We start from the raw sequence: 14,887 nt of genomic DNA on the forward strand, positions 1-14,887 counted from the left end.
ATATGAAAAATTCTAGAGTTTGTGGATATCTCACAAGCATATCAGATTATAGTCCAGGAGCCTTTTTTACGTTGGAAGATCCCTCATGCTAGAAGCTCCTGTGACTCCTTCTTTTAGAACCTTTATTTTAAGAAAGGTTTCCCTGAGGCCAACCATTTTTACTCCCTTATTCCTCCCTGGACTGTGCTCCCAACTAAGAACCTCCCTCATGCCAGGCATGTTTTCCTCCTCTCCCTTTTCATCTTCCTTTTATATGTTGTTATAAGCCTCCATTTAAAGAGGCACTTAGCCTAGCTTCACTCCTTGACTCCACCATCATCATGCCCCCAAGAAAAGTTCACTACCAAGAAACTTATGATCTAGGTCTAAGAGATTGCATCAGTTTTGGTACTCATATCTCATCATTACTCTCAACTTCTACCATCCTGATTGGAGGTCTGGAGAACAGAGCACAACTCTGTGCCCTGTAATTAAGAAGTCCTCCTTCATCCCAGGCTTTGTCAATTATATCAACAAAAAGGGATTTACAGTATAGCACCAATTCTGCTTCTCTCAAAGCACGAGGATCCTACTAAGGAGGAGGCCATGCAGGACAGCTGGCAGATGATACAAGCAAGGCTTGGCCCAGTTACTGCCACTGCTACATCCAGTGTACAGAATGACAGACTGCTTTAGCCCCTACTATGTGCTGCCATGTGGCCATTTGATATGATCCTTGATTGGCGGTAATTATTTAACACATTGGAAGTGGCATCTACGAGCTGTTGATAACCCAATAAGGTTTTTCTGCAGACAGGCTTGCTGTGTTCCCTCATTTATTAGGTATTCTATTAAGTGGAAATTGTTATTAATCAACCCTTATTCATGGTATGTACAATGATATTTAACATTCATGATAATGACCATAAAACACTATAAAATATACTAAACATATTAAAACACTATGAAATATAAGTATATGATATATATATATGTGTATATATATATATACACATAAAACACAAGATAAAACTTCCAAATCAGTCAAAATACTTAGTAAAGTTTTGTTGGTGATGATGAACAAGTATAAAATAGCTGTCGGTGAGGCATTTATCAATGGGGATCAACACCCCAGTATGTGGGGCTAGATTTGAATTAAGGAAGATATTCATCATACTTCCTGACTTGAGGCCCAACACTCTATTCCATGCACCACTTAAATGCCCACCTATCTTTCCTGACAATGATATTTCCGTTCCAGCTCTAACCATTTTACTCCCCAGCTGCTCCTGGTAAACTTTACTGCATTTAAGTAAAACTTGGTATTCCACTTGTGGCAACTTCTTTATGTAGTATTTCATACTTTATAAAGACACTTTATAAATATGTGTGAAGTACTTGAAAAAACCTGAAGGAGCTCTGTAAATTTGAATTATTTGTTGAATGAATTCATAATAGAATATTCGATTAACCAGAACCCAGCTTTTATCCAATGTTGCTGAACAACTCAGTTTCTTATAGAATGGAGGCACCATTTTTCTAAAGAACTCAAAAGTTCTTTGTCTTTACTAGAACTCTCTGAAAAAGGAGAAAACAAATTTATGTCCATTTTGTGGATTAAAAAAAAATATAGTGACTTGCCCAAGATCACATGATGAATCAGTCTAAACTATAATGAAGGTCAACTGACTTACAATGCAGAGCTAAAGCAACATGAAAATTGCCATTCACGTAGTAGTAAAAAAGTCAATTTCTAAGTAAGCAGTGTAACAGACTGGGAACAGTTTCTTCTATGTGGTCTCAAGCATCTGTTTTTCCTTTCCCACTATTTTCTCCCTTCCCAGGATCAAGGAGTAAGCCACTCCTTTACCTCATCTAGGTGCAACTTAAAAGAAGAAAACAAAACTTTAAACTATGTTTGGTAACTAACTGCATTGTTTACCCCTGAATTGACTGGTTTCTTTTACATAGAAGTCATTTCTTCTGCACCACTTACACACCTTCCATTGTCAAAGAAACCTGTAGGGGCCAGGGTTTTTGGAATTATTTTGTGTTTCATGTGGTACATTTCAGAATTTCTGGCTTTTCTGTCTTGGATTTCATGTACTGGGAATAGTTGTGAAATGGCAACCTCATTATGCTCCATGGGAAGGCCAGCCAGCATTTGATACTGGGATCTGGGAAGTCAGGAAGTCCTGCCAGATTCTTCAGCCAAATTTTGACACAATGCAGATATGTTTTTGGTAGAAACTTTGTGGGATCTTTTGGGAAAAATTCCTATTTGATTCCCAGTCTCTTCACTCTAGTGATGACAACTTCATGGGGGATAAAAACCCCTACAAGAAGCTAGGAAATCATCTTTAAAAACAACAAAAATTTGGCAAGTGCCCCATTCTCTCAATCAAATTTATAATCCTCAAATTGAACAGCTGTTTGCCTGGTCACTGTTTGGATTACTGCCCTCTACAAATTGATGTAATAAACACACTGGAGGCTTAAAATCAAGACAAATCTCATAGAATCTCAGATCTGTTACTGTTTTAGGGGTAGGAGTGAGGAAAAAGGAACTGCAAAGTATAATCTTGGTTGATGAGAGAAAGAATGTTTTGGGGTTTTTTGTTATTTTTGTTTTGTTCCCACTGGGTTTGTTCCCCACTGATCTCAGGAGGCATCCAGTGTCTACTGGATACATACATGTCTTTGTTGGAAATGTAGTTTCTTTTGGGAGAATAATCTCTGCTGACATGCAGTTTCTGCTAAACATTACTTAATATTGTTTTGCTGGCTCCATATTTCCTGGTGGTCATTGCCATGTATACTTCATATATGGGTATAGAACTTCTTCCTATTTCCAGTTTTTAGCTCAGCTGGTGTCCTCAGCTGGAGTGCTATCAAGAGAACTTTGATCACTCTTCTTACTGCTTAAACCCAGAGCCTTTAATATTACACATCTTTGAGAAAATCAAACGCTCTAACAAACCTAGTCAGTCATCAGATAAGGAGAAAAAAGTCTTCAGTGAAAGGAGCAGAAGTGGAGGGACCTATAATAGATGGCTATCTCAAATAATTTACCCATGAAGGAAGAGAATAAAGAACAATAATAGCTAGTAGTGATGGGCAGATAAAGCAAGGTTTTGTTTTTAGGGGACAGAGAAACAGCCAGTAGATGGGGAATGACTGAAGATTATTATGATACACGCTAGAGAAGGCCTGATAAGATGGAATCAAAGATTAGAGATTTGCCTTGGCAAAAGAAGGGCCACCTTTTCTTGTGAGATAGGGATGAAGGAGGATATAAAAAGAGAAAAAAATCTGAAGGGCTGAAATGAGGAAGAAGAAGCTCCTGGGAATTGGACTAAATTTTTTTTAATGAAGTATCAAGCAAGATCTGTAACTGAGAGAGTGATGAGAGGGGATGTCATTGAAAATCTCTCAATATTGAACAGACCTGGGGCAAGTAGAGAGCTATGAATATTGTTTCATAATTAATGCATTGATTTGATAACAGATTGTGATGACAAAGGCTATTTTCAGTTAGGTGGCACAATGGATAGAATCCTGGACTTGGGAGTTAGATACACATTAGTTCAAATTCAGTATCACACTTACTAGGTATGTGATCTCTGTTTTCTCATCTATAAAATTGAGGATAATAATAGCACCTACCTCTCAGGATTGTTGTGAAGATAAGATGAGATGATTTTTATAAAGCACTTTGCAAAAGAATTGGAAACTAAAGGGATGACCCTCAATTGGGGAATAACTGAACAAATTGAGTATATGATGGAATACTATTGTGCTGTAAGAAATGATGAACAGGATGATTTCAGAAAGAGCTGGAAAGACCTATATGAACTGATACAAAATGGAATAAGTAGAACCAGGAGATTATTATACACAGTAACTGCAATATTATAGAATAATCAAATGTGGAAAACTTTGCTAATAACAGCAATACAATAATCCAGGACAATTCTGAGGGATTTATTAAAAAGAATGCTATCCTTCTCCAGAGAAAGAACTGTTGGAATAGGAATGCAGATGAAAACATGAATTATCACTTGTTTATTTGGGTATATGTTTTCGGGTTTTGGCTTTATAAGATAATTCATTTACAAAAATGAATAATCTAGAAACATGTTTTGTGTGGTGATAACAATAAATAATATATGCATGCATAATCCAGATTGAATTGCTTGTCAGGTCCAGGAGTGGGGAGGGAAGAAGAGAGGGAAATGATATGGATCATATAACTTCAGAAAACTTATGTGTAAATTTGTTATTAAATTTTTTTAAAAGCCCTTTGCAAATCTTAGTTTGTCATCATTATTCCAATAAAATGAATAGTATATATCCTTTCGAAAATCTCAATATGAGCAGAGCATATCTCTTTAGCCAAAGTTTTAAAGAGGTGAATTTTTGCAAAGCAGATACTTTTCAAGTATTTATGTCATTCTATCTGTACAAATACATTTGCACAGATTTCCACCAGATGGTGCTCAATTAGCAAAGTAGTAAGTAGACAGTGTTACCCAAAGATAAGACTTAAAGCAAGCTCCCCTCCCTGAAACCAGCTAGAAACAGAAAAGGCTTTTGAGGTACCAAAACAATTGTCACAAAAGTCTATTCATTAAAGCTAATAATTAATTAAAGCTAAATTAATAGGGGTGGCTTTTAGTTTATTAATCAGCATGTATTTGTTCTGTTCACTTCCTAGCCCTAGCTAATGAGAAATATTCAATTAGAAGATGACATTGACAGCATTTATGTCTGATGATAGTAAGGAGATGAAAAACTAAATGATTAAACATGTAAATTAGTATGACTACTTAGAGCTTTTTTTTTTTCGTTTTTTAAAAATTTAAAATATTTTCCATGGTTAAATGATTCATGATTTCCCCCTCCCCTCTTCCCTCCCTCCTCCAAGAGCTGACAAGCAATTCCACTGGGTTATACATGTATCATTGTTCAAAACCTATTCCATGTTATTCTTATTTGCAGTAGAGTGATCTTTTAACACCCAAACCCCAATCATATCCTCATTGAACAACATGATCAATCATATATTTGGTCTTTTTCTAGATGTGGACAGGATTCTTTCTCCTAAGTTCCTCTGGATTGTCCTGAGTCATTGCATTGCTGCTAGTAGAGAAGTCCATTACATTCGATTGTGCCATAATGTATCAATCTCTGTGTATAATGTTCTCCTGGTTCTGCTCCTTTCTCTCTGCATCAGTTCTTGGAGATCTTTCCAATTCACATAGAAATCCTCCAGTTCATCATTCCTGTCAACCCAATAGTATTCCATCAAACTTAGAGCTATTTAAAGCAATAAGAGCTAATATTTTTGTAGAGTTCATGTGCCAGGCATTGTACCAAGCACTTTAAAATTATTTCATTTGATTCTCACAACAACACTAAGAGAAAGATGCCATTATGACCCCCATTTTACAGATGAAAAAACAGTTACAGGCTAAGTGACTTGACCAGACTCATAATTAGTGTTTAAGGCCATATTTGAAATAAGGTCTTCCTGACTCGAGGCCACATACTCTTGGCACCTATCTAGTTGCCTCTATTTAGACAAAAGACAAATTGATCCAAATAGTATATTTTTCGATTGTTTCTAATGGTATAATTGTATTAAAGCACAGTAAAATAATTTATGTTCATAATTTTGATCCTGAGTTTTCAAGGATAAATCATATTTGCTATAGTAAGAAGGCCATGGAATAATCTAATTCATTTTAGAAAGATTTCCAAAGAAATAGCTTCTTTAAAATTTCAGGGTTTAAAAGGATTGAAATTTCAATTATATAAAAAATTAACTTATTTGGAAGATTTTGTTCCATGATGTTAGCTAATTGAGATGGCACTATAATTGAAAACATTTCCAGTTACAAAACCATATTCTGACTGATACCTATTACCTATACAATATATTTATTTCAACAAAATGATAATTTAAATTAGGAAACACAAATTTTCTAAGAAATTTCAAATCCATATCCATATCTATATCTATTTTTTTAAACACTTACCTTCCATCTTGGAATCAATACTGTGTATTGGTTCCAAGACAGAAGAGTGGTAAGGGCTAGGCAATTGGGGTTACGTGACTTGCCCAGGGACACACAGCTGGGAAGTGTCTGAGGCCAGATTTAAACCTAGGACCTCCATCTCTAGGCTTGCCTCTCAATCCACTGAGCTACCCAGCTGCCCCCTATATATACATATATATATATATTTTTTTAAACTAACTTTCTGGCAGTCACATGTAAGTGGTTTTGTGAATTTCGCTTGTCAATTTGTAAAAAAAGACGTCAAGTGATAAAGAAGGTGATGACAGAGAATTAGGATTTTCGTATCCTCTAATTCCTTCCATCATAATTTATTTCAACTAACTTTGCAGTTAAATTCCCTTTGCAGGGACATGGAATACAAAATAAAACTGTTTACAAAGTATTTTACTCTGAGTGTTATGTAAGTGAAAAAAATTTATAAAATTTTTGAAAATTACAGCAAACTGCTTTGAATTTTTAAAAAAGCATTTAATAGAATGATCATAAGATTTCAAACTTCCTTAAGCAATTATAGGTACTTATGCAAAATGTTAAATTCAACATGTATTCAGTAAGCATCTGTTAGGCACAGAGGCATTGTTCTAAAAACTAAAAACACAAAAACAAAACAAAGAACACTCTGTCTTCAGGGAACTTACATTCTATTTGTTCAACAAAATTTGTTCAACAAAAACAGAACTTACATTCTATTTGTTCAACAAAATTTGTTCAACAAAAACAAAACACCTTGTAGAGCAAGGTGAGTCTTACAGTCAAATACTACATTTGAAAGTCATCTATTCATATTCTGAAACTATATAGTTCCCTTTTGAAGGGGTAATGATTTGACCACTATTCTTAAATATTTTAATAGTATTTCATTTTCTAACGGATTTTGTAAAAGTAAGAGGAATTCAGTATACAGCATATACCAAGAATTGCCCTCTTTTTTCCTCCCAAGAAGAGGAGAATGCATAAGGAATACACTAGAGCATATACATAGGGAGTATTGGTGGGTAGAGTACACATATGGAAAGCACACGCATAAAATTCGTGTGTGTCCAGAACACATTACTGGAGGGGTAATACCTTTCAACCCTACAGAACTGCAGGTATCCTTTTGTGAGCGTATTTTCCAGGTACATATGTAATCTGTGCTGGTTTGTGAACATAGTATATAGTCTTTGTTGTTGCCCCTTACTGGCTTTGCGTGGTCACTGATGAATAGTGCTTTGTTGATTTAAGGGTCACAGATGGCTGCTGCCATGTTTGACTCCACTGGGCATGAGATTATGGGGCTGCAAAGGCTGCTCACTTAGTGGCCCTGTGGATAGAGGGCTGGACCTGTCAGGAAGACCTGAGATCAAATGCGACCTCAGACTGCATGACCCTGGGCAAATCACTTAACTTTTGTCTGCCTCAGATTTCTCAGCTATAAAATAACTGGGTATAATAATAGTACCCACCTTATGGGTTGTTGTGAGGATTAAGTGAGATAATATTTGTTATGTGCTTAGCATGTCCCCAGCACACTGTAGGCATAGAGGCTTGTTTCTTTCCTCCTTGCTCTCTGCTTCCCACTTATGATTTTAGTTAAAATTCTCAGATTTTCCTCCTTCTAAGAGGAAGAGTGGATTCTACCATCTCTTTAGTTCATGTCTGAGAGACTACATCTTTTTTTGAATGTCAAGTTCCTCGAGTCATTGTATAAAGGAAAAATTCTTGCCTGTTTTTGTCTCTGCATGAGGAGCACTTTCAGTTATAAGAATATTGGACAGAATAGATTTTTTTTCTCTTCAAAGAAAGTCTTACTCCTAAGTGCCAAGTTCTTTGGGACACAATAGGAGGTTATCAAAATAACATCCTTAGTCATTCATTCCATTTCTTAACCTCAACTTCCTGATCACCCAAGGCAATATCTAAAGCTCTTATCTGACAGAAGGTAAGAAACTTTGTTAACTCTGCTTAATATCCAGTTGTCAAACCCAGCATCCTGCTAAAGGATGCTTCTCCAACAGACTTCATAGGAGTGTCAGCGTCTCACCTCCTCTCTCCCCTTTCACACCTTGTTTTATTAACCCCAAGATTCTTTTAACTTCCCATAGGGAAAAAAAAGAAGGAAAGATGGAGGGGAAAAAAAGTTATAGGTAGAAGCATCTGATGTTTTTTTTTTCCCCTTTTTTTCAAAACTTTGTTTCAAATTCTGTTCTGTGTATGCTATTCTCAAACATTTCAGGCTTTGAGCTATGCCTTACAAGTATCTAGACTTGAATCTCAAAGACACATGCTCAGTCATTTTTTTACTCATGTCTGACTGTTTATGACCCCATTTGGGGTTGTGTTGGAAAAGATCACGGAGTTGTTTGCCATATCCTTCTTCTGCTCATTTTACGGATGTAGAAATTGAGGAAAATGGGGTTAGGTGACTTATCCAGGATTACACAACTACTAAATTTCTTAGCTCACTGAGGTCATAGGAAGATGAATCTTTCTGATTTCAGACCTGGCACTCTATCCATTGTGCCACCCAACTGCTCTAAAGGCACATAGACATGAGTTAATAGGAATGGGTTAAGAATGCAGAAATTAACATTGGACATGGATCAATAAAGCACTTATAAAAATCAAAATTATAAAAATCAAATTGACTTACTTGAAGAATAGTTCACTTTAGTGATCGGTATGAAGTATTAAGGCATGGGATAAATGTAAGGTAATCATCACAATAATATTTTTAAAAGAACCCACCACCACTATATAGGCATCTTTTCACAAACCTTCTAATAAAAATATAAATTTTCTTCTAGCTATCTAGATAATAGTTGAGATCCAGAAATATATCAGTTGTCATCCCTGAACCATTCTTCTTTTAAGTCCTTCCTCCATATCCCCTCCCCCCCCATATCTGCCAGGAGTCACATGAAACTCTAAAATTAATTCCAAAGTCATAATGTTTCATATACTCAGGTTAAAACTACATGATTCTGACATGACTAATGGATCATTTCAGTATAATAACTCAGAGACTTTTTTTAATCATTTAAACCACTTTCACTGATTTGACGAATAGATGCAATCAACTCCTTCTTTTACATTTTTAATAGATATTATTGATATATTTTTTTACATTTACCAATTTCTCCCTGTATTATTATTATTCTCCTTCCTTAGAGCTGTTACTTAAAGAATTTTTTTAAAAGAAAAGGAAAAGAGTAAAATGTAAAAAATGAAGGAAAACTTATCTATCTCTAGCTACATACTAAAAACCCTGACCTTCTGTCTTAGAATAACTACTGTATATTGATTCCAAGGCAGAAGAGTGGTAAGGGCTAGACAATGGGAGTTAGTGATTTGCCCAGGGTCACACAGCTAGAAAGTATCTAAGGTCAAATTTGAACCCAGGACCTCCCATCTCTAGGTCTGGTTCTCAATCCACTAAGGTACCTAGCTACCCCCCTATAAATTTACTTTTTAAATCTAGTCCATTCTTTAAGGTAATATGGAGGAGCCAGCACCTCAATCATGTTCCTATCCCCAGCTTACTACAATGAGATTTTAAGAATTTCCCCTTGAGTGAAATGAAGGATTTTCTATTTCTCTCCATTTCCCTTTTCCTCTTCCTCTCTCTTGCCCTCTCCCTCTCCCTCTCTCTCTGAGGTATTTCCCTGTCAATGGCAGACATCATTTACTCTCTGTATTGTTTAGCATATATTCTAATCTGTATAACTTTTCTGATTCCTATTTTCTATAAGATTGGATAAATGGTTTTATTCATTTATCATACTATGTGTAATCTTTGTATAACTGGCATTTTGTGAGAATAGAGTTAAGCATTTATATAAATCACTTGGGGAAACTCCTAAATAGATAATGACTAGTAACCCAGTTTGAACCCAAATAAATATTCCTCTGAGACTACTAATATTAGGGAGGAAGGGGGCAGATAGATATACAGGTATCCCTTCTACATTGAGGATCTAGGGATGCAGCACCCCCACAATCTGGAAAATCCATATAAAATTTTTTGGCTCTCCCTTCATATTAGAGAAGAAATCTGAATTTTCTCTCTCTCTTTTTCTTTTAATGGAGTATTTACAGTGCCTTATTATACAATTTGAATTAAATATTTAGTGATAGGTCATATGTAGGTTAATGTTAACACTTCTAGCCTTTTGTGTATCCTCTGCTGGCTTTCGCATTCTTTTTACAGACCTCAACTTTTTACTTATTTGAACTTTAAAAAAGAAAAATATATATTTATGGTATTAAAAGACAAAATATTTTGATATTTTATAATAATATACATATATTTTTGCATTTCTGGAGTTCTAAACTTTTTTCTATATTATCTGTTGACCTTCATGTATTATCTGTGGCTTTCATAGAACTCCCCCTAAATTCTCATTTTTTTCTTATACCAAATTGCACTATATATACACTTACCTTCCGTCTTAGAATCAATACTCTATATTGGTTCCAAGGCAAAAGAGTGAGTAAGGGCTAGGCAATGGGGGTTAAGTGACTTGTCCAGGGTCACATAGCTAGAACGTGTCTGAGGTCAGATTTGAACCCAGGACCTCTCATCTCTGGGCCTGGCTCTCAATCCACTTAGCCACCCAGCTGCCCCCTAAACTGCAATATATTGAAATGGCAATGGGGGAAGTTGCAATGGGAAAGGGGTACTTGTAATATCAACCTGGTTCTCACTCTCTGAGGAGAGCAAAGTAGCCAGCCTCATGCTCTCAATCTCTTACTATCCTTCTTTAAAAAAAAAAAATCAAAAGCTCCCTCAAAGAGGAGTGAGTAGAGCAGACCTATTCACACCACTCTATGAACCACATCTAGAGAGAACCATGTACAATCCATTTCTTAAACAAAGAAAGAGACTAGGCCAGGTAGGTCTTCATTCCTCTCTCTCTATTCTTGATTCGCCAGACAGATTTTCCCACCCTTACTTTCATCTTCCTTAAATGTGTTGTGTTCTCCCAGTACAATGTATATATAAAAGGGATGGTGGAGAGGAAGCTGAGTAAGAGGTTAAGGAAAGTAGTAATGGGGAGTTATGTGGCCCAGTGGGTAAAGCATGCACTTGGAGTTAAGAAGATTTGAGTTTGAATCCTGCTTCAGATACTTAACTATCTGTGTGACCCTCAGCAAGTTACTTAACTTCTGTCTCAATTTTTTCATTGGTAAAATGAGGATAATAATAGCACCATCTCCCAAGACTGTTACAAGCTTAAAATAAATAAACATCTATGAAGTAGTCTGCAAACTTTAAAGGAACATATAAACTCAAGTAGCATTAGGAGGAGGAAGAGAAGAAGAGGGAAGGAACCTGGTAAATGTATTGGTTCTTATCTTATCTAAAAGGGAAATCCTTTTTTGATTCTCATGCCTGATGTATTCTGAAACAAGAAATGAGTTCAAATTCCCTGACTACAGGGGTATTAAAACACCTCAATAATCTAGTTTTTCTACAAGATGCTAAATACTTGATATTTTTAAAATATTTAGAGAACTGGCTCAATCTTTCATAGTTAAATTGAATTCTAATTTTGCATAAATGTTTTCAGTTGTGTCTGACTCTTCATGATCCCACTTGGGCGTTTCTTGGAAAAGATACTATAATAGCCATTTCCTTCTCCACTCCTTTTACAGATGAAGAAACTGAGACAAACAGGGTTAAATGACTTGCCCAAGGAACCACCATTAGTATCTGAGGTGAGATTTGAACTTAGGTCTTCCTGACTTCAGGTGTAGTCTACTCAGGAGAGTAGACTCTCCACTACTGTACTACCTAGCTTCCCCCTGCATAAACATACCTATCTGCATAGGTGCTAAACTTATCCTTGTGTAGCGTGACATGTACCCAAGAAAAGGTATAAAAAGAGGTGGGTTGGTACTCTCAGTCTTTAAAAGACCTAAAAGCAGGGATTCTCAATCTTTTTTTTTTCTATATGTAATAGACATGGAATTCTGGTAAAGCCCAGTGATTCCTTCTCAGAATAACGTCAATAAATGCATAACATAAAATGCATAAAATAAAACACCTGGGAAATCGGTTATACTTAAATACAATTATTACATTTAAAAAAAATCTCAGATCACACATTAAGAATCCCTACTTTAGAACAAGATCTATAGCATTATAGAATTTTTGGGAAAATGTAGACATGAATCACACAAGATGTGCACTGATGAAGGGAGAACCAATATTAGTAAGATCCATTGAAATATTAGAGTATTAGAGATTGTGGCAAATTCCTCCTTAAAATACTAACTGGAAAAAAAAATTTAAAACCAACAGAAAAATCCACCCAAATACTTCATATTCAAAGCAGAGAAATTTACTCCCATAGCCAAATGATCAAACACCTCAATTTTTAGAAAATTTCCTAATAGGAATTAACTTCTACTTTTAGATAACCCAAATAGAAAAGCAATCACAACTCATAATCTAAGTGGAGGAAACTTTCTAATAGAAACGTTTATGTAAATTTCTCTGTGATCAGCTTCATTACTTGACCATATAACTTAAAAATGGTTTCCCCCAAAACAAAACATTCTGAGTACAAACCAATTTTAGAATTGGTAGTGTTTTCTTAACCACTAGACCCTCCTGTTTTCAAGGGCTCATATCCATGTAACATTTCAAAATTTTTATTCATTGTTTTGAACTTCTGTCAAAGAACTGCTGGACATTTTCCAAACAGATTAAACATGTCTATCATCATGTTTCTAATTCTGTAATTTTTTACATATGGGCACCAGATGCATTTTCCACCTCTCTAATTTCATGTCTTTGGAACGTTAAAGCAACCTGTAACCTGAACTATGAAAAGATTTAAGTGCAGATGCTTAGTGAACACATCTCTTTTGACATTCCAAAGGATTTTCTGTTAAACAATAGGTTTCCATGGGTCATTCACAAAGAAAGATACATTAACAAGAGTCCTCTACAGAAAATTGGTGGAATTTATTTATTAAACATTATTTGGCACAATAAAATATGGGAACTTAATGAGACCAAAAATCGAACAGAGAGCAGATAAACCGCATTTTAATTCATTAGAAAGCACGCTTACATTTTTACTCATCCAACATTTTCCTTTGTATTCTATTGCTGATAACCAGACTACAAACCTGGAAACCAGGGTGTCAGCATTACTTTTGACAACGCAATAGAGTTCTATGAGGGCTTGCCGTTTCTCAAAAATTTCTCATGTGTTCAAGCCCAATTTTGAAAGTCAATAACCTGATTAATCTTGGGTGCTTGGGTTTTGACCACCACCCCCCTTCCTCAGTTGCCCCCTCCAAAACTGATTCCCCTAATTGGTTTCTTATTATTTCTATCTGGGGATGATCTTTCTTTCCATTATTCCCTACTCTTTTTTAGTTGGTCCTAATGCGGGAGTTGACCTTCCCCATATCCCAAGTACTCACAAAGTCTGGGTATTCTGAGGAAGGCTGGGAATGAAGTGGATGTCCTTGCAGGTAACTCGGAAGTCGCTCTCCTGGTAGCACTCACAGAGCTGGGAAGGGCACAGCTTGCCTCCCACGCTTGCCCGCAAAACTAGCAGCAGCACCAGGAGCGATAGCTGGAACTTCCCCATTTTCCACTGCTACATCTATTTCTTCATCTCACTGCTCTTCGGAAGCCGAATGAGAAAGAAGACCAGGGAAAAAGGGTGGAGAAAGGTTTCCAATAGGTTAGTGAGTTGCCCTTCTCACCACCAAAGAGGTGAGGAAGTAGCTATTCTCGGGATTCCGCCTCCCCGGGCATCTGTCTCTCAAGCTAGAGCACTTCTTACTACCTCTCTTGTAGACTCCAAGCACCACTAGTCCTCACTCTTCTCATTGGCCTCTGATCTTCCACACGGGCTCCAATATCCTCCGCCTGACTTTAGATACCCCTTGCTCGTTTCCATCTCTCACTTGCCCCGTCTCCTTTTCAAGTCCATCCACAATCTACATACTAACCTTTCCTTTTTCTTTTTCTCCCTCTTCTTACTTCTCCTCACGTCCCAATCTCCCTCACCCAGGTGTCTCTTTTTCATCAGACCCTGGTCCCAACGAACATTTCCCCTCATTTTCCAGGCTCCTTCAGACACCCTTCTAAGATTCATCCATACCTTCTGCTCCCAAAAAATCCCCTTACTTGATTTGGAGATGCCTCATTGCAGTGGGGAGCCGAACACTACCTTGACCAGGTTGCGTAATTAATTTCTGGAATGAAAATGTTTACGCTTTCTTTAAAAAAAAAAAAACTACATCAGACAAGCATCTTCTTGGAATTGCCAATGCACTGGACTTCCAGTTTGGGGAAGCATGGGATGCATTCCGAAGACTTGCAAGATCTCTTTGGGGCGCATCCTAACTGCTTTCTAACTAGTTAAACTGGAGTAGAAGACTTCGAAACTCTGTGCAAAGCAAAGCGAAGAGAAGAGCCGGCCCTTCTGTAATCTGTGAGCAGGGCAAACTGCAGAGGCTGTTAGGAAATTCGGTCTCTGGTGCCATCTGTGTGCAGAAACCGGAAATGCATAAGCCCTGGTAGAGGAATCGGAATCCCTAGGATCTCTGAATCTTGGACTTGGAAATGGGATAAAAATTTGAGATTATACTTCAATACATTCATTTTTTTTCTTTCAAATTGAGATATAGTAGCCTGTTACAAGGATTTGAATCTAATATTCTCAGGCTCCATCTGTTCAGCCAGTCATTCAGGTATAGTGGGAAAAGAACCCCTTTCTTTCCATCTTAGAATCAATACTATGTATTGGTTCCAAGGAAGAATAGTGGAAAGGGTTAGGCAATGGGGGTTAAGTGACTTGCTCAGGGTCACACTG

At 36.6% G+C, this 14,887-nt stretch overlaps 1 protein-coding gene across 2 annotated transcripts in view; it reads right to left on the reverse strand.

Annotated features, from left to right (window-relative positions):
- The window catches only part of TSHR (thyroid stimulating hormone receptor), a 161,822-nt gene extending 147,367 nt beyond the window's left edge, over window positions 1–14,455 (reverse strand). The window contains exons 1-2 of one of the 2 annotated variants that reach the window (XM_007472702.3): window positions 14,200–14,455; window positions 13,485–13,690 (exon numbers count right to left, since the gene is read on the reverse strand). In XM_007472702.3, the coding sequence (XP_007472764.1) occupies window positions 13,485–13,654 (170 nt within the window). In that variant the 5' untranslated portion in view covers window positions 13,655–13,690; window positions 14,200–14,455. Of the gene's footprint in view, window positions 1–13,484; window positions 13,822–14,199 lie in introns of those variants that run through there. The other variant, XM_056810608.1, reaches the window with a different exon arrangement.
- Window positions 14,456–14,887: the final 432 nt, after the last annotated feature.

The sequence above is a fragment of the Monodelphis domestica genome, chromosome 1 (genome assembly GCF_027887165.1).
Source record: "Monodelphis domestica isolate mMonDom1 chromosome 1, mMonDom1.pri, whole genome shotgun sequence".
Lineage (NCBI taxonomy): Eukaryota > Metazoa > Chordata > Mammalia > Didelphimorphia > Didelphidae > Monodelphis > Monodelphis domestica.